Consider the following 25853-nt stretch of genomic DNA (forward strand, 5'->3'; position numbering starts at 1 on the left):
ATTTTATTACACAATTTTTATTAACCAAAAATTACACAATTAACCAAAAATTATACAAGGTAATTGCCTCTCATTTGAATGAGTAGACTTCCAAATACTGTATAAGTCCAACTATGGAAAACAACAACAACAAACGTATCAAATTTTGTCTTAGCTCTGTTGGCCAGCCTCAAACCAACCATTTTCAAGAAACTCCCCACTTAAGGCCAGGCACGGGGTGCCCAGCACTATAATTCCAGGGCTTTGGGAGGCCAAAGTGGGAGGATTCCTTGAGGCCAGGAGTTTGAGACCAGCTTGGGCAACATAGTGAGACCCCTATCTCTACAAAAAAAATTTAAAAATTAGCTAAGTGTGGTGGTACATGCCTGTTGTCCCAGCTACTTGGGAGGCTGAGGCAGGAGGATTGCTTGAGCCCAAGAGTTCAAGGCTACAGTGAGCTGTGATCATACCACTGTACTCCAGCCTAGGTGACAAGGGAGGCCCTGATCCAAAAAAGAAAAAAGAAAAAGAGATCCCACTTAAATGCCTTCAGTTTTCTTTTTAAAAGAAACAAGTAGCCGGGCGCAGTGGCTCACGCCTGTAATCCCAGCACTTTGGGAGGCCGAGGCGGGCGGATCACAAGGTCAGGAGATCGAGACCACGGTGAAACCCCGTCTCTACTAAAAATACAAAAAATTAGCCGGGCGCGGTTGTGGGCGCCTGTAGTCCCAGCTACTCGGGAGGCTGAGGCAGGAGAATGGCGTGAACCCGGGAGGCGGAGCTTGCAGTGAGCCGAGATCGCGCCACTGCACTCCAGCCTGGGCGACAGAGCGAGACTCCGTCTCAAAAAAAATAAATAAAAAATAAAAAATAAAAGAAACAAGTAACTAATCAAAATAAGGCAGGAATAAAAATGATCTGTTCAATCCATCAGTACCATATACAAATAGAAATAAGTGGCCGGGCGCGGTGGCTCAAGCCTGTAATCCCAGCACTTTGGGAGGCCGACACGGGCGGATCACGAGGTCAGGAGATCGAGACCATCCTGGCTAACCCGGTGAAACCCCGTCTCTACTAAAAAATACAAAAAAAACTAGCTGGGCGAGGTGGCGGGCGCCTGTAGTCCCAGCTACTCGGGAGGCTGAGGTAGGAGAATAGTGTAAACCCGGGAGGCGGAGCTTGCAGTGAGCTGAGATCCGGCCACTGCACTCCAGCCTGGGCCACAGAGCGAGACTCTGCCTCAAAAAAAAAAAAAAAAAAAAATAGAAATAAGTATGAGATTTTTTAAAAAACTCTAAACAAAATCCCCCAAACACCATCATAACCAGAAAAACTCACTCTGTGGAGAAATACATTTGGAAAGAGACACCTTCCACATAGCTCAATATGTCCTAACATAATAACCAGACATCTTAAGAAAATCAAGCAATTTAGCACGGTACATCCACACTACAGAATATTGTTCAGCTGTTTAAAAAGGTAAGCACATCTTGGCCAGGTGCGGTGGCTCACACCTGTTATCCCAGGCCAAGGAGGGCAGATCAAGAGGTCAAAAGATTGAGACCATCCTGGCCAACATGGTGAAACCCTGTCTCTACTAAAAATATAAAAATTAGCTGGGCATGGTGCTGCACACCTGTAGTCCCAGCTACTCAGGAGGCTGAGGCAGGAGAATCGCTTGAACCTGGGAGGCAAAGGTTGCAGTGGGCCGAGACTGCACCACTGCACTCCAGCCTGGGCGACAGAGCGAGACTCTGTCTCAAAAAAAAGAAAGAATGATAGATAAGCACATTTTATATGTAAATGGAAACAAATACAGAATGTAGGAAAAAGGCAGAAAAATACATACAGTAATATGACTCCACTTTTGTAAAAAAATAAAAACCAAACAAAAGGAAAAGATCTCAAAAAATACATTAAGTTCTTGGATGTGGTATTTGGAGATGTGGAGCAGAGAAGAGATGCTCAGGGAGGATTTTTATTTTTCTTCTATAAACATCTGTACTGTCTGACTCTTTTGCAATAAGTATTTATTGTTGTGGTAATTAAAAAACAAAACATTTTAAAACATACTATCAGACTCTGTTATTGTTTTTTAAAATATCACATTCATGGTTAGTACACAGTAATAGTAAAGTACTTCCAAACTTAAATTTAAAGTTATCCTCAGAGATTGAAAAAGACTGAGACATGACAATTAAATGCAATGTGTAATACTAGATTGAAAAAAGAACACAACTTTGGGACAACTGGCAAAATGTATAAATTATGTATCAGGTAATAGCAGGGTTACAAATGTTAAAATGTCTGAATTTGCCGGGCGCGGTGGCTCAAGCCTGTAATCCCAGCACTTTGGGAGGCCGAGACGGGCAGATCACGAGGTCGGGAGATCGAGACCATCCTGGCTAACACGGTGAAACCCCGTCTCTACTAAAAAAATACAAAAAACTAGCCGGGCGACGTGGCGGGCGCCTGTAGTCCCAGCTACTCGGGAGGCTGAGGCAGGAGAATGGCGTAAACCCGGGAGGCGGAGCTTGCAGTGAGCTGAGATCCGGCCACTGCACTCTAGCCTGGGCAGCAGAGTGAGACTCCGTCTCAAAAAAAAAAAAAATGTCTGAATTTGATTATTGTATATTAAGAGAATGCTTGTTCTTAGGTAATACTATGAGATATTTAGGAAAGAAAGATCATGATGCCTGCAATTTACTCTCAAGATGTTCTGCCAAAAGTAAATAAAACTTTTTTTTTAATATAGAAAGGTAATACAAACGAGGCAAAATTCCAATTACTGGTTAATCTAGTTTAAAAGTACATTATGGGAATTCACTGTGCTATTCTTACAACTTTCCTGAAAGTTTAAAATTTTTTCAAAATAAAAAGTCTTTTTTGCCAGGCGCAGTGGCTCACACCTGTAATCCCAGCACTTTGGGAGATTGAGGTGGGTGGATCACTGGAGGTCAGGAAACCAGCTTGGGCAGCATGACAAACCCCATCTCTAAAAAAAATACAAAAATTAGCCAGGTGTGGTAGTGTGCGCCTGTAGTCCTAGCTACTCAGGACACTGAGGTGGGAGGATCGCTTGAGCCTCAGAGGCAGAGGTCGCAGAGAGCCAAGATTGTGCCACTGCACTCCAGCCTGGGTGACAGAGTGAGCCCTGTCTCTCACACACACACACTGTTTTTTTTTCTGTCAGAAAAACATTCTAACCTGATTTCAGTGACTTAGGTGTATGTAAATGGCTTAGTTTCCAATATAAACTATCTCTCAGGGTTTTACAATAATAGTTCTTAGTGTATTACAAAATCAAGTACTCTACGGTTCTCTTGGAAGAATTAACATAAATGAAGCTAGTCAACTTTTTTAAGAAACTGAGCAAAGAACGATTAGCAAATTGAGCAGCCTCTTAATCAGGATAGGTTCAGAGAGGCTCTGGCAGAGCCACGTAGTAGATTTATGGACAGAAAAGCTTTTGATTCTCAAACCCAGGCTGGCCATCCTGCCTCCCTCCAAAACCTGACAATGCTCATAGAACAACAATGAATATTAGGGTTGAGAAAATTTATTACAAATGTCTATTACAGAATAAATTGTAATGTATTAAAAAAAATTTTAATGAATAAATTAAATCAATGAGTCACTACAGTGAAAAAGGGCTGAGAAGATCTGGAAACACCAAAGTCCTGCTAAGGAAACTAGGAAAGTATGACTGATAGATAATCTTGTATGTATAAAATATGGCTTGGCAACTGGAGACAATTCTTAGGAAAACACAATTGTATCAACAGTTGCTTGATACTTTTCTAAAGACATAATGTGTCAATAAAAGGAAAATGGTATGCCTAAAATGTAGCAAAAGCAAATAGCAAAAAGGGACATGAATATTAAACAGGTACACCCTAGCCTAAGCACTAGGATAGTTCAACAGGCTCTCCATACTTACCAGCAAACCCTCCAAGGGCTATATTGGCCTCCTGTGTACCGCAGCAGCCCAAAGAAGGTAACCTGGCCTGTAGGACCATACATCCATCACTACAAACCTATCTCTGTCTTATCAGAAAAATTGATTCAACTGGCTATAAAGCTACTAAGGGTCCAGATCATATATGAAATCTGGTAACCACATGATACTTTCTCTCAGTTGGCTTCCTAAGGTACCTCTATCCTCTCCATTCTAACATGAATTATAAGAATTTGACTTGCTGGGCACGGTGGCTCACACCTGTAATTCCAGCACTTTGGGAGACTGAGGTCAGGAGTTTGAGACCAGCCTGGGCAACACAGCAAAACCCTGTCTCTACAAAAAATAAAAAATTAGCCAGGGCCAAGTGCGGTGACTCACGACTATAATCCCAGCACTTTTGGGAAGCCGAAGCAGGCAGATCACTTGAGCTCAGGAGTTTCAGACCAGCCTGGGCAACATGGTGAAACCCCCTCTCTACAAACAAAATAAGCTGGGCATGGTGGTATGTGCCCATAGTCCCTGCTACTCAGAAGGCTGAAGTGAGAAAATCACCTGAGCCTGGGAAGTTGAAGCTGCAGTGAGCCATCATCGTGCCACTGCACTCCAGCCTGGGCAAAAGCAAAACCCTGTCTCAAAATAAAAAAATTAGCCAGGAGTGGTGGTGTGCATTTGCAGTCCTAGATATGTGGGAGAATCACTTGAGCCCAGGGGTTCAGTTACAGTGAGCTACAATCTTGTCACTGCACTCTAACCTGGACAACGAAGTCCCTAAAAAAATAAAAAATTAATAGAGAATCTGAGTATCCTGACTGCTTTATATATCATTTGAACATGCTGAAATATTCTTTCCCAGTTAAACTTTCTTTTGGCCAAATTCGCCATACTTTCGTATCATGGTGCCTTGTAAGTACCGTTCTTTCTAACCGACTCATTCCATTCAATACTAACAATAAAAGAACTGGCCGGGGACGTGGTGGCTCACGCCTGTAATCCCAGCACTTTGGGAGGCCGAGGCAGGTGGATCACCTTAAGTCAGGAGTTCGAGACCAGCCTGACCCATATGGAGAAACTCCGTCTCTACTAAAAATACAAAATTAGACACACATGGTAGCACATGCCTGTAATCCCAGCTACTCGGGAGGTTGAGGCAAGAGAACTGCTTGAATCCAGGAGGCAGAGGTTGTAGTGAGCCCAGATTGTGCCATTGCACCCCAGCCTGAGCAACAATAGCAAAACTCCGTCTCAAATTAAAAAAAAATAAAAAGAAAGAAAGAAACGAACACTGTCCTAATTCTTAAATTCTCATAAAACCCTCTGCAGATGATACTACCATGATCCCCACTTTATAGGTAAGGAGTAATTAAGAAACTTGCCTAGGTTCACAGAGCAATTAAGTAAAAGAGATGAGATTCTAAACCAGGAGTTCTGTCTCCAGAGCCCAGGGATTTAACTTTTTTTGTGCCCTGTACCATTTAGGAAATCTAATGAAGCTTGTGGATTCCTTCTCAGTCTAATATTTTTTAATGCATAAGATAAAGCACATATGATTGCAAAGGAAGCCAATTACATTGAGGGAAAAAAACCAATGTGTCATATTGTTTAGTATGTGCTTCTCAATCTAGTGGATTTTGACATAATGATAAACATATTTCAAGATTCTACAAAAACCACAATACAGTTTGCCTTTGAATAACATGGGCTGGAACTGCATAGGTCCACTTATACACAGATTTTTTTCAATAAAAGTTACACACCTTGTGCCTGCCTCCAGTTCTACCTCCTCCACCTCTGTCACCCAAGACAGCAAGACTAAAACCACCTCCTCTTCTTCCTCCTCAGCCTATTCAATGTGAAGACTACAAGGATAAAGACTTTTATGATGATCCACTTCCACTTAATGAATAATATATTTTCACTTCCTTATGATTTTCTTAACATTTTTTCTCTACCTTACTTTCTTGTAAGAATACAGTATATAATACACACAACATACAATAAAATATGTGTTAGTAGACTATGTGCTCAGTAAAGTCAACAGAATCCTAGTAGCAGTTAAGTTTTGAGGCAGACAAAAGTTATATGCACATTTTTTACTATGTTGCAGATTGGGATTGGTACCTCTAACTCCTGTGTTGATCAAGAATCAACTGCATATTTTATTATAAAAATATCTGACTTATACACAAATCACAATTAATACTACTGTAGTTTGTTATTCACATTAGTAATTGAAAGAAATGCTAACTTCTAGTCAGAGGTTACTGAAGAGGTAATTTTCCCAAGTTCATAGATGCCATCCATGTTAAAACCCTAAACTCCACACTAAAACAGTCCTCTCTTAACACAGGCATTTAAAAAACCAATCAATCCAAGTGTGGTGGTACACATCTATAGTCCCAGCTACTCAGGAGGCTGAAGTGGGAGAACTGCTTGAGCCCAGGAGCTGAAGACCAGCCCAGGGAAAATAGTAAGATTCCATCTTTAAAAAAACAAAAATAAAAAGACCAATCTTTGGCCCTTCTCTCTATCTACCAAGAATTCCCTGGTAATCTCATCCAGCTTCATGACTTGAATACTACCTAAACCGGTGACAACAAAATTTATCTCCATTTCAGACCTTTCCCCTGAACTTCAGACTTGGTTATCAACTCAATTCAAACGTCTAACAGGCAATCTCAAACTTACCATGCCTAAAATTGAACTCCTCCTAATCTAGTCCTCAAACTTGCTTCTTTTTTTTTTTTTTTTTTTTTTTTGAGACGGAGTCTCGCTCTGTCGCCCAGGCTGGAGTGCAGTGGCGCGATCTCGGCTCACTGCAAGCTCCGCCTCCCGGGTTCACGCCATTCTCCTGCCTCAGCCTCCCGAGTAGCTGGGACTACAGGCGCCCACAACCGCGCCCGGCTAATTTTTTGTATTTTTAGTAGAGACGGGGTTTCACCGTGGTCTCGATCTCCTGACCTTGTGATCCGCCCGCCTCGGCCTCCCAAAGTGCTGGGATTACAGGCGTGAGCCACCGCGCCCGGCCTAAACTTGCTTCTTTTAGTCATCACTGTCTTTGTTGACAGCAACTTTCTAACTGCTGAGACCAGAAACCCTGGAATCATCCTTGGTTCCTCTCTCACATATCACACCAACAAATCATATTAGTTCCATCTTCAAAATATATCCAGTATCCATCCATTTCTCACTACTCTTATGTTACCATCTTGGTACCGGCATCTCTTTTCTGGATTACTAGCTTCCTTACTAGTCTCCAGGCTTACCACTGTTGTTCCCTTTGCAATTCAAATGATCCTATGAAATTGAAAGCAGACTTTGTCACTCTTCTGTTCAAAACTCCTGGCAAAGTCCTTAGAATGGCTCTACAAGACTGTATAAAAGCTAAATCCTGGCCGAGAGCAGTAGCTCACACCTATAATCCCAGCCCTTTGGGAGGCCAAGGCAGGTGGATCACAAGGTCAGGAGTTCAAGACCAGCGTGACCAAGAAAGTGAAACCCCACCTCTACTAAAAACACAAAAATTAGCCGGGTGCAGTGGCAGACACCTATAATCCCAGCTACTCAGGAGTCTGAGGCAGAAGAATCACTTAAATCCAAGAGGCAGAGACTGCAGTGAGCCAAGATCATGCCACTGCACTCCAGCCTGGGGGACAGAGTGAGACTCCATTTCAAAAAAAAAAAAAAAAAAAAAGCTAAACCCCATCTCACCCTAACCCAATTTACTATTACACTTTCTTGCTCATTCCATTCTAGCCATAATGGGCAAAACTCACAGGTCTGCCTCAACACCTTGAAACTCACTATTCCCTCTTATTGAAATGCCTTCACCCATTATTAACATGGCTACTTCTCCTTAAATCTTTGCCTAAATATCACTCCCTCAAGGATACTCACCCAGTATACCTCACTTTAAATTGCAACCTCTTCCTCAACAATTCTGAATCCCCCTTACTCTTCCACTTTCCAAAGCACTTACCTTTGAACATTCTATATTATTCAATTTTATTTATTTTTTTTTTTTTGAGATGGAACCTCCTTCTGTCCCCCAGGCTGGAGTGCAGTGGCACAGTCTCAGCTCACTGCAACCTCCACCTCCCAGGTTCAAGCGATTCTCCTGCCTCAGCCTCCCAAGTAGCTGGAATTACAGGTGCCTGCCACCATACCCGACTAATTTTTTTTTTTTAATTTGTATTTTTAGTAGAGACGAGGTTTCACCATCTTGGCCAGGCTGGTCTCCAACTACTGACCTCAGGTGATCCACCCACCTCGGCCTCCAAAAGTGCTGGGACTACCGATGCAAGTCACTCCACTTGGCCAGAACATTCTGTATCATTTATTATCACCCCCATTAGGATATAAACTCCACAAGGGCAAAATTTTGTTTTGTACACCAATTACCCCTAGTGTGCCTACGTTTGGCATACAACAGACATGCATATGTTCAAAGAACTGCACCTCTATCACTGTAAGGTACTTGCCTATCTCCCTCATTAAAAGAGTTCCTTAAAGACTAACTGGATCTACTTTGCTGTGTCCTCAACACCTGTCCCCGGGCCTGCCCCATAATGGACACCTACTGCACAGATACTCAAGTGATTACAGCCATTTTCACCTGAAACACAATGTCCTATATGCTGCTGAAAAAAAAAAAAGTCATCTTGCAGCTGTGTCTGATTAAAAGCATGGGTACAAGACAAACCCAGAACATCAGATGCTGTTACTTCAGTCAAACTGAAATTACATTTTTGCCTCAGTTTCTTCATATGTCTAAGTACCATTTCAAACCATCCAAAGTCTAAAAAGGGCACTTGGCCATTCCTCCCCTGAGCTATGTTGCCCACCTAATCTTTTCATCCTCAACTTAAATCCTATCTTTTAACTTTTCCCTGATGACCCCAGCTAGAAGCACTTGCACGTGCCACATTCTGCGCCAAGTGCTCTTCATGCATTATCTCATTCAATCCTCCCAAAAAGCCCTAGTAAGTTGTTAACCATTATGATACCTATATAAAAGATGAAAAAAACCCAAGTTCGGAGAGATGAAGTCATCTGTCCAAGGTTAAAATAGTGTTCAGATCCAGGTCTGACTCTGAAATCCAGGTTTTTAAAATCCTATACTGCCTTTCTCTCTCCTCTGGCATTATAAACACTAACTAGCTTACTATCTCAAGGGTTTGCTGTCACTTCACTTCTCTAGGCTTCATTTTTTTCATACGCCAAACAGGTGATATTGCTCAGGATACCTACCATGATCCCCTCCAGTCTTTATAGTATTATGAAAAAAGGAAAAACACAACAAAACAACAACAACAAAAACATGTTACAATTCTTTACTCCAAACAGGTTAATACACAAGAAGAGGCCTGGCACAAAGGCTCATGCCTGCAGTCCCAGCACTTTGGGAGGCCAAGGCAGGAGGCTCACTTGTGGCCAGGGATTCAAAACCAGTCTGAGTAACGTAATTTTTTTTTTTTTTTTTTTTTTTTTTTTCAATTAGCTGGGTGCAGTGACACATGCCTATAGTCCCAACCCAGGAGGCTGAGGCAGGAGGACTGCTTATGCCCAGAGGTTTAAGGATGCAATGAGCTATGATGACACCACTGCACTCCAGCCTGGGTGACAGAGTGGGACCCTGCCTCTAAAAAAAAAAAAGGAAAAAATACACAAGAATTTAAAAACATATAATCACTGTTAGAAATCCAAAGCAGTGCATTTCTACTACATTAAAGCAATAAAAACTCCAAAACATGTAAAACCATAAAACATTCTTGATTCCTTCCCCACTCGTGTCTACCAAAGATGCACTTCTGAGTCAATTTTCCCACATACTATGAAAAATTTTTCCCCAAGAAGTGTAAGGATGTGATCCTTAAAGCTTCTGGACTTCACCAAACAACCTGGTAAAAGGAAGTAAAAGCAGGCACTTAGCCTATTCAAAGGTTAGCATGTTACTTTGTACAGAGCAAGTGCTAAATAAGCATTTATTGAATCGTGATACAAAATTTTTTTTGAGGTTTTTTAAACTAAAAACCTATAACGTGAGCTTTGTAATTGGACTGATTGTGCAGTAAATCAAAACAATCTTACCTAACTGATCCTGCCAGTAGCAAAACAAAAAGACCAATCTAATTAAGGTAGTGTTAACCAACGGCCAAGAACCCATGAAAGGAAAAAGTCATGTTAACTTACTATTGCAAGTAAGAGTTGAGTTTTTGGAAAAGCAAAATAATGATTTATCTTGTTGTGCAGAAATGACCAACACCTCAACAGAATCCGCTGTGTTGCAATCAAAACTAAGAACTATCAATTAAGATCCAGACATTTCTGGACCAACGTGAGATGTGGCAAGGGATTCAAAAACGAGCCACAGCCAACCTAAGGTAAAATGTGTCAAAACAGCAAAGCTCTTGGAATCATCCTGGTCATAAAAGTTTGACAGTTTCATGTGAAACCCCTATCAACCGATAAGTTTAAAATGAATACTATATTCCTAGGTCTAACACCAGCAAATGGAGTTTCAAGAATGGCTTTTCAAAACAATGGTCTCGTGAGGGTTCAGGGAAAGAAGTGACTTCAGGCTTTCTGAGGTAGCAGATACAGCAGCAGATTCAGACCTCAAGAGAAATGTAAAGGTGTCCTAGACTGAAAAATTACTATTGGGCAAAACTGTGTTTCGGTTTTCCAGAACACTGTCTTCTTTAGAGAATCCTCAAACGATTCTTAGTTTTTAACCAAGTCTTCACAAGAAATAGAAAGTCATCCGTTTAGGGTAAGAGGTTCCTGTTACCAAGAAAATCGTGTCCGAAAGTGCGAAAATCTCACAATCTGCAAGAAAATGTATGCCCCTCAGGTGGCTTTCATTTTCAGGCGGAAAAACAAACTCGGTGTCACCTCAACAACGGGACCACACAAACCTCGCCATTACAAAACCCAAGTGCCAAAGGTGCAGAATGTGAAGCCGGAAGCACTGCGAGGCCAGGATCGAGTTCCCAGGAGGAAAAAATCAAACTCAGGAGTGCAGCGCGGGCCCCTCCACGGCCCGGGGGACAGGCAACCCGCGCTAGGCCCTTCCGGTCCGAGCCGCTGCCGTCGCGGGGAGGTCGGGCGACGGGTCGAGCTTCCACCCGAGCCCGGGGATTCGCGGCCTACCCTCACCGGCGCCCTCTTGCCGGGCCAGGCACCGGCAGCTCCTCCGACTATGCCCCTTGGCTAGCAGCGGGGCCCGGACGAACCGCGAGGAGCCCGCCAGGACTGCCGAGCCCCGGGCTGGCCGGGTCGGTGCGGACACGGGTAGGGACCGTGGCCGCCCCTCCCCCACCGGCCCGGCCCAACCGCCGCCGCGACGCGAGCAGCGGCGCCAACGCCGGGCCCAACCGCGGGCCTGCAGCGGCCCCAGCCAGGCAGCTCGAAGTGGCGGCGCGGGCCTGCTCCCGACACCGACCGCGCGAAGCCACCGCGGGCCCGTTACTCCTCGCGCCGGCCCGCGCCGCCACCCGTCAGGACGCACCGCCCTCGGCTGGGGCTGAGGCGGCCGACAGCAGCAGGGGGCCGCGGAGCTGATACTTACTCAGGGGTCGGGTGCTCCGGGTCGTAGAAATCCCCCATCTTCGGAGGCGGCTGCGGCTGCAGCTGCTTCATCGGGAGCGGCTGGAGGCGGCGACGAGAGCCCCCTCCCCGCGGCAGGGCGACGCGGGGGAGGGGAGGGGAGGAGGCCGCAGGTCCGACCGCGGCGGCGGCGGCGGCGGCAGGGGCAGCCCGCGTCGCTACCTCGCTCGTCGCTCCCTCCCTCCCTCCCTCGGACGCCCGCCAGCCGCTCTCTCCCTCTCACCCTCACACCGGGAGCGACGCACACCCCACCCGCCCCTCAGCTTCGCAGGCCCGGCCCCTTAAAGAGACACACACGGGCCCCCAATACGCCGCCAGTCGGCGTGCCTGCAGCTGCTGGCTTGACCCCAGGCCGGGACGGGCGGAGCGAAACACTGCCCGGCGGGCCTAGGCCGACAGTGCCTGTGGCTCTCCGGAACAATAAACCCCCGGCTCCGGTGATGTGGGCCAGACCGGACCTAGAGAGGCGGCACCGCGACCCCTCACTCAACCCGCCTGGCGGCCGGGAGCAGCGTGACCCGGCCCGCTACCGTGTTACAGCTGGCGACTGACAAACAGCAGGCGACGTCGGGAGAACTCCCCGAGACGGCCGAGACATCAGCCTTCTTGCTCCACGGCCCTGTAGGACCTGCCCGCCGGGAGCCCCGGAGTCCGCGGCAGCGCCGAGGGCCCCTCCCCCAGGTCTCTGGGCTCTGAGGTAAAGCGGCCGCGGCTGCTCCCGGCCACTCGTCCCACTCGCCCCTCTCTCTCCCCCTAGCCTCTTCATCTCGACCCCTTAGCAAGCATGGAAGCGCAGCGAGGCGGGGGATTGCTCGGAGGCCGAGCTTCCGGCAGCCTCCTCCGCCCTCCTGGCCGCTGTGCCCTCGGGGCTCCTACCTCCACCTCGGCGCGGCGTTCTGCCCGCACCCGAAGTCTCTAAGGCGGCAGCTCGGGTCTCTTGTTTGGTTCTTGGGGCCTTGGAGGCAGTGTCATGAAAAAGGTGTATTAATCACTTTCCTCCAGAAATGATAAGATGAGATTAAGTAGAATAACTTGAAAGAGTTACGAGTTGTTATTTTTGGAAGGAGGGATAGGAACGCGTAAATCCAATATCTAAACTTTCTAGACGCTGAAGAGTTTTTTGTGATAGATCATTTTGACATTGGGGGTTCATAGGGTTAGCTTTTTTTGTGGTGGTGTTGCTGTTGTTTTTCCACTAGAATTTTGAATCGGATTTTACCAGCAATTGGTTAAGGAAAGGAAAGGATGTCTCTTCCAGTTAAGAAACAGTGGTTAAAAACTGAAATGTGGGCCAGGCGCGGTGGTTCACGCCTGTAATCCCAGCACTTTGGGAGGCTGAGGCGGGCGGATCACCTGAGGTCAGGAGTTCGAGACCAGACTGGCCAACATGGCGAAACCCCATTTGTACTAAAAATACAAAAATTAGCTGGGCGTAGTGGCGCACGCCTGTAATCCCAGCTGCTCGGGAGGCTGAGATAGGAGACTCGCTTGAACCCAGGAGGCGGAAGTTGCAGTGAGCCGAGATTGTGCCACTGTACTCCAGCCTGGCGACAGAGCAAGCGGAGGTTGTAGTGAGCCCAGATCACGCCACTGCACTCTAGCCTGCGCGATATAGCGAGACTCCATCTCAAAAAAAGAAAACAACAACAAAAATCTTAAATGTGATATGAGAGAATAAACATCCTTCAGTGGCTAACTTTTTAAAATAGCCTTTGTATGTATGTAGGCTAGTGTCTTTTAGTGTTTTATAATCATTGTTTTTCACTTAGGAATTATTTTGGCTTTTTTTTTTTTTCCTGGTACCTTTAGGGTTAACATGGAGGTCCAGGGTCCATCTGACTCCCTAGGTTCGAATCTCCCAAGGCCATTTCTTTACACACCATTATTGTTACTAATTTCCCTGTGGTTTTTCTCATTTTTAAATGAGAATATTGCTGCCAACTGGCCTTCTCACTATTGTGAGGATTAAATAAGCTGTTTGTTAAAGCTTTAAACTTTCAGTACACGTCAGCGTTCTTTAGCCATGATAGTGCAGAGGTTAAGAGCTAGCTCTACCTGGCATTGTGTACCAGGCACTTTCTAGCCTTGTGACATTGGGATGCTTGCTTCTCATGCTTCCCGTGCCTCACCTGTAAATGGGGTATTAGCCACTGCGCAGAGAATGTTGTGAACATGCTTGCACAGTGCCTCTCATTAAGTGCCCAGTAAGTGTTGTCTTTTGGGCTTTGAAAGAATAGATTGAGGCCCTGTGCCTTAGATGCCACATAGGCAGTTGGGAGTCACTTGACCTTGGACAGGCAGGATAGGGCAATTTTAGATGGAGGTGGTTAAACAATGTAAGTGTGAGGTGGTGAGGACCTAAGCTGAGGTGAATGAGAAAAAAGCAGTCAGGTGCAGGTTTCGTATTTCCTTAATAAGAAAGTAAGCAATTCTCTTGCAGGAGGTACAGCTGGGCACTGGTCTCATGATAGCATTGGTTTGGTCAGAACCCAATGCAATAAGCTTGTCAAGCCATGGGAATCAGTGAGAATTCTAAGCCCCAAACAGAAACAAATGAACTGGGTTTTTACAGGCAGTGCCTTCATCTATAATTGCTCTCAGAGTTATTTGGACTTATATTTTTAAGTCAAAGAGAATGCATGCTTGGAGCACATACTTGGGCCTGGCCACCTGATCAAAGCTGTGGAATAATTTGGTTTTTAGTGTTATTAAATACTGACTGTCCCCTGCTTTCTGCACATGTTTAAAGGAAAAATGTCTAAAAAGCCCTAGCATGAAATATACGAGGCGTTCACTCCCAGAGTGCTAAAATCGTAAAAGCCTTTATAATTTCAGCCAGACGTGGTGGCTCAGGCCTGTAATCCCATCACTTTGGGAGGCCGAGGCAGGCAGATCACCTGAGGCCGGGAGTTCGAGACCAGCCTGACCAACATGGAGAAACCCCATCTCTACTAAAAATACAAAAATTAGCCGGGCGTGGCGGCGCATGTCTGTAATCCCAGCTACTAGGGAGGCTGAGACAGGAGAATCACTTGAACCTGGGAGGCAGAGGTTGCGGTGAGCTGAGATCGTGCCATTGCACACCAGCCTGGGCAACAAGAGCGAAACTCCATCTCAAAAAAAAAAAAAACCCTTTTTACTCTCTGCTACTTTACTGTCTCCTGTGGGTCAAGACCAACCCCATCCCAGGGGATCCCAGGGTTGCCAGTAGTGACCCTGAAACAAAATCATCTCTTGCCTTAGGGAAGACAGAAGGCCAAAGGTCAATCACTCTCCACAGGTAGGCTCCGGGTACCTGGTAAGGGGTAGTAGAAAGAAGAAATGTAGGCCGGGTGTGGTGGTTCATGCCTGTAATCCCAGCACTTTGAGAGGCCAAGGCAGGTGAATCACCTGAAGTCAGGAGTTCAAGACCAACCTGACCAACATGGAGAAACCCTGTCTCTACTAAAAATACAAAATTAGCTGGACGTGGTGGTGCATGCCTGTAATCCCAGCTACTCTGGAGGATGAGGCAGAAGAATCACTTGAACCTGGGGGGCAGAGGTTGCGGTGAGCCGAGATCGCACCCCTGCACTCCAGCCTGGGCAACGAGAGCAAAACTCCATCTCAAAAAAAAAAAAGAAAGAAATGTAGGTCGGGCACAGTGACTCATGCCTGTAATCCCAGCACTTTGGGAGGCTGAGGTAGGCAGATCACTTGAGATCAGGAGTTCAAGACCAGCCTGGCCAACACGGTGAAACCCCATCTCTACTAAAAATACAAAAATTGGCTAGGCATGGTGGTGCACACCTATAATCCCAGCTACTCGGGAGGCTGGAGTGGGAGAATCGCTTGAGCCCAGGAGGTGGAGGTTGCAGTGAACAGAGATCGCATCACTGCACTCCAGCCTGGGCAACAAGAGTGAGACTCCGTCTCAAACAAAAAAAATGAATAAAATAAATAAATATGTATTTTCTCCTCTGTAGCATAGAAACATTTACTATCAACATCTTAGCATTTTGGGGAGCGGAAAATGAGATAATGTCTGAAAAAGTACCTACTGCCTCTAAACTAATAGCCATACAACAAAAAATTGGCTACCTTATAAATGTAGGTAGATATATGAGGCTCAATACAATTGAAGATTTAGATTTACTCAGTATACAGAATAAAGGCAGCATAATTTAGAATAAATTACTCATTCACCTAAGTTTTGTTATACTCTATTGTTATAATTGTTCTATTAGGCCGGGCGTGGTGGCTCAAGCCTGTAATCCCAGCACTTTGGGAGGCCGAGACGGGCAGATCACAAGGTCAGGAGATCGACACCATCCTGGCTAACAAGGTGAAACCCCGTCTCTACTAAAAAATACAAAAAAATAACTAGCCGGGCGAGGTGGCAGGCGTCTGTAGTCCCAGCTACTCAGGAGGCTGAGGCAGGAGAATGGCGTACACCCGGGAGGCGGAGCTTGCAGTGAGCTGAGATCCGGCCACTGCACTCCAGCCTGGGTGACAGAGCAAGACTCCGTCTCAAAAAAAAAAAAAAAAAAAATTTCTATTAACTACTGTTAATCTCTTAGTGTGCCTAATTTATAAATTAAACATCATAAGTATGTATGTATGTACAGGAAAAAACAAAGTATATTTAGGGTTCCAGGCATCCACCAGGGGTCTTGGGACCTATCCCTTGTGGATAAGGTGGGGACTGCTGTAATTACAACTTTTTTTTTTTTTTTTTTGAGATGGAGTCTCGCTCTGTCGCCCACGCTGGAGGGCAGTGGCGCAATCTCAGCTCATTGCAAGCTCCGCCTCCCAGATTCATGCCATTCTCCTGCCTCAGCCTCCTGAGGAGCTGGGACCACAGGCGCCCGCCACCAGGCCCGGCTAATTTTTTGTATATTTAGTAGAGACGGGGGTCACCTTGTTAGCGAGGATGGTCTCGATCTCCTGACCTTGTGATCCACCCACCTCAGCTTCCCAAAGTACTGGGATTACAGGCATGAGTCACTGTGCCCAGCCTAACTACAACTTATTTTTATTCCTGTTCATTCTGCACATCCCAACGCAAGGCAAGAGGAATCTAGAAAACAATGGACAACCTACATTGAGCTCCACCTCCTATAATTCCTATTACATGTTATTTGTTTCAAGTCAGCACCCTCCTACATAATATTACTATATTCTGTAGTTGTTTTTCCTATACAGATAAGCTTTCTGTTACATATTGCTTTGTTAACAGATTTTAATTACATAATATGTCTATCTTACCAACTTTATAAGTTTGTTGTAGGCAGAAGCAATCTGTCTTTCATATTTTATAGTGTTTGAGGCTGTAGGTACCAAGTGTTGAATGAATAACTACTTTGTTACTTCTGAAAACCTTACTTTTTGATTAATACTTTTCCTTTTTACCAATTCCTTTTTCTTTTTTTTCAGGCTCATCCATGGAATACCAATCCTTTTTCTTAGTGTTCACATTGGATTTTTCTGTTAAAAATAGATTGTTGGAGTTGGCTAACAAGTTGACGACTTCCAGTCAAGCACTCTCTTCTGTAAAGTCTCTTTTGTAAGCTCCTACAAGCAGCTATTTCACTGGACTTGAAAGAACTGATTAAAAAGAACCACACACTGTAACTCTCAAGCATACAGGAATATTGTTATTAGGTTTTTTTTTTTTTTTCTCCTCCAGTATGTTAACCTTGTCTTCCCTACAATTTTCTTTTTTTTTTTTTTTTTTGAGATGGAGTCTCACTCTTGCCCAGGCTGGAGTGCAGTGGCATGATCTCGGCTCACTGCAACCTCTGCTGCCAGGGTTCAAGTGATTCTCCTGCCTCAGCCTCCTGAGTAGCTGGGATTACAGGTGTGTGCCACCATACCCAGCTAATTTTTTGTGTCTTTAGTAGAGACGGGGTTTCGCCATCTTGGCCAGGCTGGTCTTGAACTCCTGACCTTGTGATCCACCCTCCTCAGCCTCCCAAAGTGCTAGGATTACAGGAGTGAGCCACGGCGCCCGACCTCCCTACAATTTTCAAACATTCAGAGAGGTGATTATGGTGTATGTTTTATTTTGTTTTGCTTTGGATCTTGGCGTTCTTCTAGAGAACTCATCTGCTCAGGAGCTTCTCCCTGCGTCTTCCCTCCCAAACTTGTCTTACCCAGTAGAGAATGAATGTAATCAAGATTACCAGTTTTGCAGATGAATAAACCAATGATTCCAGAGGTTATGGTACATATCTAGAGTCATATGACTAAGAAATGGTAAAACCAGGATTTCAGCCAGGTTATGTGATTCAAGACATTTTCAGACAAAAAAATCTGGAGTTTACCACCAACAAGAAATGATCCCAGCCTCAGCATCTAAGCCCACACTGGGAGCATTGAGTGCTGAAAAAAAATTTTTTTAATTTTAAATAGTAAATAATTTTATAAAAAAGAAATGATCCCTTATAGACTCTTGAATTACATTTTTCAATGTGTGTATTTGGTCAACAACAGATTGCAGTGAACCGAGATCATGCCACTCCACTCAAGCCTGGGTGACAAAGCAAGACTCCATTTCAAAAAAAAAAAAACTGAAAATACCAAATATTGACAAGGATTTGGAGCAAGTGGAACCCTCATGCATTGTGGATGGAAATGCAGAATTATACAGCCAATTTGGAAAAAATAACTGGGTGTGGCGGTGTACACCTATTTTTCCAACAATTTGGGAGACTAAGGTAGGAGGATCCCTTGAGCCCAGGAGTTTGAGGTTACAGTGAGCTGATGACTCCATGGCTCTCCAGCCTGGGTGACAAAACTGTCTCAAAAAAGAAAGAAAAAATTGATGCTATAAGAAAAAAACTATATACCAATGTCCTTCATTAACATAGATACAAAATGTTTAATCAAAATTTTAGCAAATTGAATCCAACTCTCTCCCCCACCCCCACATCTATCTATGTATCTATGTTTGTTTGTGTTTGTTTGTTTGTTTTGAGACAGAGTTTCACATTGCCCAGGCTGGACTGCCGTGGTGTGGTCTCGCTCACTGCAACCTCTGCCTCCCAGGATCAAGTGATTCTCCTGCCTCAGCCTCCCGAGTAGCAGGGATTACAGGCATGCCCCACCACACCCGGCTAATTTTGTATTTTTAGTAGAAACGGAGTTTCACCATGTCGGACAAGCTGGTCTCAAACTTCTGACTTCAAGTAATCCACCCACCCCAGCCTCCCAAAGTGTTGGGATTATAGGCGTGAGCCACTGCACCCAGCCTTGGGTTTTTTTTGTTTGTTTGTTTTGTTTTTGTTTTGTTTTTGAGTCAGGGTCTTGGTCTGTCACCCAGGCTCACTGTAACCTCCGCCTCCCAGGCTCAAGGAATCCCACCTCTGCCTCCTGAATAGCTGGGACTATAGGCATAAGCCACCATGCCTAGCTAGTTTTTGTTTTGTTTGATTTGGCTGGTTGTTTTTTTCTTTTGTTTTTGTTTTTGTAGAGATGGCATTTTGCCATGTTGCCCAGACTAGTATCAAACTTCTAGGCTCAAGTGATCCACCCACCTCGGCTTCCCAAAAGGCTAGGATTATTATCACATCTGTAGGCATGAGCCACCACACCTGATAAATCTAACAATACATTAAACGGAAAATACCACACTGCGTGCAGAGGCTCACATCTGTAATCCCAGCATTTTGGGAGGCCAAGGCTGGCAGATCACCTGAGGTCAGGAGTTCAAGGCCAGCCTGACCAACATGGTGAAACCCCGTCTCTACTAAAAATACAAAAATTAGCCGGGCGTGGTGGCACACGCCTGTAGTCCCAGATACTCGGGAGGCTGAGGTGGGAGAAGGGACTAGCCTTGTCTCAGATGAGTCTCTGGACTTCTGAGTTAATGCTGGAATAAGTTAAGACTCTGAGGGACTATTGGGAACACATAATTGTATTTTACAATGTGAGAGAGACATGAGATTTAGAGGGGCCAAAGGTGGAGTGATATGATTTGGGTCTGTGTCCCCACTAAATCTCATGTTGAATTGTAATCCCCAGTGTTAGAAGTGGGGCCTGGTGGGAGGTGATTAAATTATGGGGATGGTTTCTCATGAATGGCTTAGCACCATGCCCCCTTGTGAGTTCTCACAAGATCTGGTTGTTTAAAAGTGTGTAGCACCTCCCCACCCTCTCTCGGTCTAGCTCCTGCCATATAAAATGCTGGCTCTTGCTTTGTCTTTCACCATGAGTAAAAGCCTCCTGAGACCTTCTCAGAAGCAGATACTGCCATGCTTCCTGTACAGCCTGAAGAACTATGAGCAAATTAAGCCTCTTGTCTATAAATTACCCAGTCTCAGGTATTTGTTTATACCAATGTAAGAAAGAACTAATACAAGTGGTTTCACTTCTTATAGCCTAAAACTACATAGCATACCTTTGAAATTGCACCTGCTTTCTACTGCTTCTAATTCAGACTTGTCTTTTCATTTGTGACCAATTCCTGTTATTTCCAAACCAAAGAGTGCATGAGGGTGAATTATATTACCCTGAAGAGATGAGACAATGACTTTGACCCATTCAGCTGGTCTAGGTGACTAGAGACTGTGCAGAGATGTCAGGACTGTTGCCCAGGACACAAAGCAGACTTACAGGGCATTCCTCACTAAAAGAACATTTTAGGGACACTTGCTTATCCGGAAAGGCATAAATAAGGGACTGGTAACCCTGATAACTTGAGAACCCTAATGCTACCTGGTGGTTAGAGGCAGTCTGAGACACATAAGAGAGTGATTCAGGCTGGGAGTGGTGGTTCACACCTGTAATCCCAGCACTTTGGGAGGCCAAGGTGGGCGGATTGCTTGAGGTCAGGAGTTTGAGACCAGCTGGCCAGCATGGTGAAACCCCCCTCTACTAAAAATACCAAAGTTAGCCGGGTATTGTGGCACATGCCTGTGATCCCAACTATTTGGGAGGCTGAGACACAAGAATCACTTGAACCCAGGAGGTGGAGTTTGCAGTGAGCCAAGATTATGCCACTTCTCTCCAGCCTGAGCAACACAGTGACACTCTGTCTCAAAAAAAAAAAATGAAAAAGATTTTGGGACCTGGACAGGTGGCCATGGTGAGACCTTTGAAGACATCTGTATGTCCATAGCAGCTAGACCACCAGGGGCAGGTCAGGGCCAAACGTAGTATGTCCTCCCTGGCCCAGCTGTGTTTCCTGGCCATGCCTAGAAGGGTTGTACTTTATAGCCATCCTGGGTGCCACATGGGTACTTGGGACCCAGAATGACTGGGAAAAACATTAGAGGAGGGTAACTGTGTATATCGAAGTAATGTTATGTTAAATTATGTAATAGATAATCATAAAATGTCTGAGTCATTTCTAAGTTAAAATGCTGAGATATCAATCAATTTAATCTTAGTTTTTTGTTGTTGACTTTAGACATCTAGAAATACAAAGCATAATCAACTTAAGAATAAAAAATACGGGCTGGGTCCAGTGGCTCATGCCTATAATCCCAGCACTTTGGGAGGCCAATGCCGGCAGATCACTTGAGTCTAGGAGGCCAGCTTGGCAACATAAAGAAACCCTGTCTCTACAAAAAAATTTTTAAAATTAGCCAGGTGTAATGGTAGGTGGGTGTGGTGGTGTGCGCCTATAGCCCCAGCTATTAGGGAAGCTGAGGTTAGATGATCACTTGAGCTTGGGAGGTGTAGGTTGCAGTGAGCCAAGATTGTGTCACTGCCCTCCAGCCTGTGCAACAAAGTAAGACCCGTCTCAAAAAACAATATGCAAATAAGGACAATTATTAACAAAACAAAGTGAAATCCATATCTGAAAAGTGTTTCTGGCCAGGCGTGGTGGCTCACGCCTGTAATCCCAACATTTTGGGAGGCTGAGGTGAGTGGATCACTTGACACCAGGAATTCAAGACCAGCCTGGCCAACATGGTGAAACCCTGTCTCTATTCAAAATACAAAAATTAGCCCGGTGTGGTAGTGCATGCTTGTAATCTCAGCTACTTCTTGGGAGGCTAAGGCAGGAAAATCACTTGAACCCAGGAGGCAGAGGCTGTAGTGAGCCGAGACTGTGCCACTGCACTCCAGCCTGGGTGACAGAGCGAGACCCTGTCTCAAAAAAAAAAAAAAAAGAAAAGGTGTTTCTAAAGGTAACCAGGCCAGGCACAGTGGCTTGCCTAGGCTACCAGCTACAGGGCAGGTTACAGCTAGTGGCCCAAGCTCTGGGATAAAATATTAATCAATATTAATTAAACTTAGTCCTTTAAGTTTAAGCTTATATACTTTGGTATCTTACATGGTTTAACAAAGCTAAATATATTTCAATCTGTTAATAAAAGTGGAGGAAACATCTTTCTAAAAACTTATGAAGTGATTTTCATCTACAAATACTGATAAAAAATGTTCAAAATTACTTTCTAGGTTTTTCACTAGAAATTAGGTTACTAAGAGTTAAAATTACAGTAAATATATATAATTAAAACTACCAGGCTGGGCCTGGTGGCTCATGCCTGTAATCCCAGCACTTTGGGAGGCCGAGGCACGTGGAACACCCAAGGTCAGGAGTTCGAGACCAGCCTGGCCAACATGGTGAAACCCCGTCTCTACTAAAATACAAAAATTAGCTGGGAGTGGTAGCAGGTGCCTGTAATCCCGTAATCCCAGCTACTTGTGAGGCTGAGGCAGGAAAATCTCTTGAACCTAGGAGGTGGAGGCTGCAGTGAACAGAGATTGTGGCCACTGCACTCCAGCCTGGGTGATAGAGCAGACTCTGTCTCAAAAACAAAAACAAAAATTCTAGATATAAGGGAAACAATTCTGTGTACACAGCATTTAAAAATCAAATGTGTCGGCCGGGCGCAGTGGCTCACATCTGTAATCCCAGCAGTTTGGGAGGCCGAGGTGAGCGGATCACGAGGTCAGGAGTTCGAGACCATTCTGGCTAACATGGTGAAACCCCATCTCTACTAAAAATACAAAAAATTAGCCGGGTGTGGCAGCGTGCACCTATAGTCCCAGCTACTGGGGAGGCTGAGGCAGAGAATGGCGGGAACCTGGGAGGCGGAGCTTGCAGTGAGCCGAGATTGTGCCACTGTACTCCAGCCTGGGAGACAGAGCGAGACTCCGTCTCAAATTTAAAAAAAAAAAAAAATCAAATGTGTCTTTGGTAAAGAAGATTATAAAGAAGGCATGGGAATGTAGTTTTTGTTAAAGGAAAAGTACTTTTGTCTAAAGATTCTTAAAGATTCTTTTAAGTCGAAAGGATAAGAAAGAATGATAGATAAAACTAAATGGAAGCTGGGCGCGGTGGCTTACACTTGTAATCCCAGCACTTTGGGAGGCCAAGGCAGGCGGATCACCTGAGTTTGGGAGTTCAAGACCAGCCTGATCAACATGGAGAAACCCTGTCTCTGCTAAAAATACAAAATTAGCTGGGCGTGGTGGCGCATACCTGTAATCCCAGCTACTCAGGAGGCTGAGGCAGGAGAATCGCTTGAACCTGGGAGACGGAGGTTGCGGTGAGCCCAGATCGTGCCATTGCACTCCAGCCTGGGCAACAAGAGCGAAACTCCATCTCAAAAAAAAAAAGAAAAAAAACTGAATGGTTATAGAAAGTTGAGGAAATAAAGAGATTGGAAAAAATTGTAGGAAATTATAAAAGTCTTCTAGAAAGCTTACCTTGTGCCGTCAAAGCTGATTGAAATTGGATGGATCAGCTGGGCGCGGTGGCTCATGCCTGTAATTCCAGCACCCTGGGGAGCCAAGGTGGGCAGATCACGAGGTCAGGAGTTCAAGAGCAGCCTGGCCAACATGGTGAAACCCTGTCTCTACTAAAAATACCAAACTTAGCCGGGCATGGTGGCGGGCGCCTGTAATCCCAGCTACTCAGGAGGCTGAAGCAGGAGAATCACTTGAAGCTGGAAGGCAGGGGATGCAGTAAGCTGAGATGGTGCCACTGCACTCCAGCCTGGGTGAAAGAGCGAAACTCCATCTCAAATAAATAAATAAATAGGATCCGCATTCCCATTGTACATATCACCCTTAGTCTTCCAGAGTGGTGGAAAACACAAATCGGATAATAAAAGAATCAACTGGCAAAGCTTATGTAAACTTTTAACTTTCCCTAGCTTAAGGCTCTTCCATTTGCTGGACTTACATTCTACCCGGTTTGGAAAATACCAGGTTTGTTTCTCCCTTTGAAATAGTAATGGGAAGGTCCATGTGCCTGGATGAAGGAGCCTATGAACCAGCTCCCCTTAAAGGTGATATTCTTTGTTTTTACTAAGGGCTTGTAAGCTTCTCACTAAAACTAAGGATTAATTAAGGAATTTTTTTTTTTCAGATGGAGTGTCGCTCTGTCACCCAGGCTGGAATGTAGTAGTGTGATCTTGGCTCACTGCAACCTGCGCCTCCCAGGTTCAAGCGATTCACCTGCCTCAGCCTCCTGAATAGCTGGGATTACAGGTGCGCACCACCACACCCAGCTAATTTTTTGTATTTTTAGTAGAGATGGAGTTTCACCATGTTGGCCAGGCTGGTCTCAAACTCCTGACCTCAGGTAATCCACCTGCCTCGGTCTCCCAAAATCCTGGGATTACAGGTGCGAGCCACAAACCCAGCCTAAGGATTATTTTAACAGTGAGCTCCCAGAATATAAGACCATCAAAGATCACAGTCTCCAACCTGGAGATTTTTTAAATAGAAAAACATCAAATAGGGGACTCTTTCCAACATGTTAGCAGGAACCATATCAGGCAGTCCTGCCTCAATGGGCATCTTCAACAGCAGAGATCTTCAACACCTTATTTTTCAGAGTAGGATGAGGAACAGATAAAATATTTGTTTGGTTACATTTATTTATTTTTAAAAAATTTTTTTAGAGATAGAGACTGGCTCTGTTGCCCAGGCTGGAATGCATAGTCATGATTATAGCTCACTGTAGCCTTACATTCCTGAGCTTGAGTGATCCTCCTGCCTCAGCCCTATGAGTAGCTGGGACTACAGGTGGATGCCACTTCACCTGGCTAATTTTTTATTTTTTTAATTATTTTTATTTATTTATTTATTTATTTTGAGACAGAGTCTCGCTCTGTCACCCATGCTGGAGGGCAGTGGTGCTATCTTGGCTCACTGCGAGCTCCGCCTCCTGAGTTCACAACATTCTCTGGCCTCAGCCTCCCAAGTAGCTGGGACTACAGGCGCCTGCTACCACGCCTGGCTAATTTTGTTTTTGTATTTTTAGTAGAGATGGGGTTTCATCGTGTTAGCCAGGCTGGTCTTGATCTCCTGACCTCGTGATCCACCCGCCTCGGCCTCCCAAAGTTCTGGGATTACAGGAGTGAGCCACTGCACCTGGCCTATTTTTACTTTATAGAGATAAGATCTTTCTATGTTGCCCAGGCTGTTCTCAAACTCCTGACCTCAAGTGATCCTCCTGCCTTGGCCTCCCAAAGTTCTGGCATTATAGGCATAAGCCACTGCACCTGGCCTGGTACCTTTAGAAATAAGAACACTTTTCAGACCTGGATTTCAAATTGTTGTGTCAATAATGGTCCATATTTGCGTCATATTTTTTATTCTTAAGCTGATTATGCTTTGTATTTTTAGATATCTAAGGTCAACAACAGAAAATGAATTATGATAGCTAGATGTTTAGAAAGAATACAATATTCTGCAGCTTCCTTGTAAGTGGATGGCCTGACCAAGGTCCCATTGCTCTGTCTCTTTTTGTTGTCAATCAATTCAGCCTTAAGACCTCACTAAATTCATAAGCCATAATACCTCTCCTCTCTTCCTCTGACATGGAACAAGGTTACAACCTGGGAATGAGCCTTCCCAGCTATGTGGGAGAAGCATACATCTAAAATGTTGAACATCAATGCTTTCAGAAGAGAAAATTTTCAATCAAAAGAGGGAAATGAGAGAAAAAAAAACAACAACAGAGCAGTCTGAACTACATGAGATATGCAAAATTTATCAGGCACAAAGAGACATGAGTGGCTGGGCGCCACGGCTCACACCTGGAATCCTAGCACTTTGGAATGCTGAGGTGGGCAGATCACTTGAGCTCAGGAGTTCAAGACCAGCCTGGGCAACATGGCAAAACTCCATCTCTACAAAAAACACAAAAAAATTAGCAAGTCATGGTGGCACACACCTGTAGTCCCAGCTACTTAGGAGGCCGAGGTGGGAGGATTACTTGAGCTGGAGAGGCAAAGGTTGCAATGAGCCAACATCACGCCACTGCACTCCAGCCTGGGCAACAGACAGATCCTGTCTCAAAAAAAACAAAAAAAGACATGAATATGGGACTTCAGCCACACACCCCCACACCCATGCC

General features: G+C 44.9%; 1 protein-coding gene and 1 long non-coding RNA gene across 8 annotated transcripts in view; one reads left to right on the plus strand and one right to left on the minus strand.

Annotated features, from left to right (window-relative positions):
• SETD2 (SET domain containing 2, histone lysine methyltransferase) overlaps positions 1-11803 on the minus strand; it is a 155236-nt gene extending 143433 nt beyond the window's left edge. For 6 of the 7 annotated variants that reach the window (XR_007723493.1, XR_007723491.1, XR_007723492.1 and 3 more), the window contains exon 1: positions 11508-11601. Coding sequence is in view for 4 of the 7 variants with exons in the window: in XM_050780542.1 (XP_050636499.1) it covers positions 11508-11578 (71 nt within the window). In the remaining 3 variants the exon portion in view is untranslated. Of the gene's footprint in view, positions 1-11507 lie in introns of all 7 variants that reach the window. The other variant, XM_050780541.1, reaches the window with a different exon arrangement.
• Positions 11673-17743, plus strand: LOC126948606 (uncharacterized). Its single transcript, XR_007723497.1, has 2 exons — positions 11673-12242; positions 16961-17743. It is a non-coding gene; the product is annotated as an uncharacterized LOC126948606 (long non-coding RNA).
• Positions 17744-25853: the final 8110 nt, after the last annotated feature.

The sequence above is a fragment of the Macaca thibetana genome, chromosome 2, assembly GCF_024542745.1.
Source record: "Macaca thibetana thibetana isolate TM-01 chromosome 2, ASM2454274v1, whole genome shotgun sequence".
NCBI classification, from domain to species: Eukaryota; Metazoa; Chordata; class Mammalia; order Primates; family Cercopithecidae; genus Macaca; species Macaca thibetana.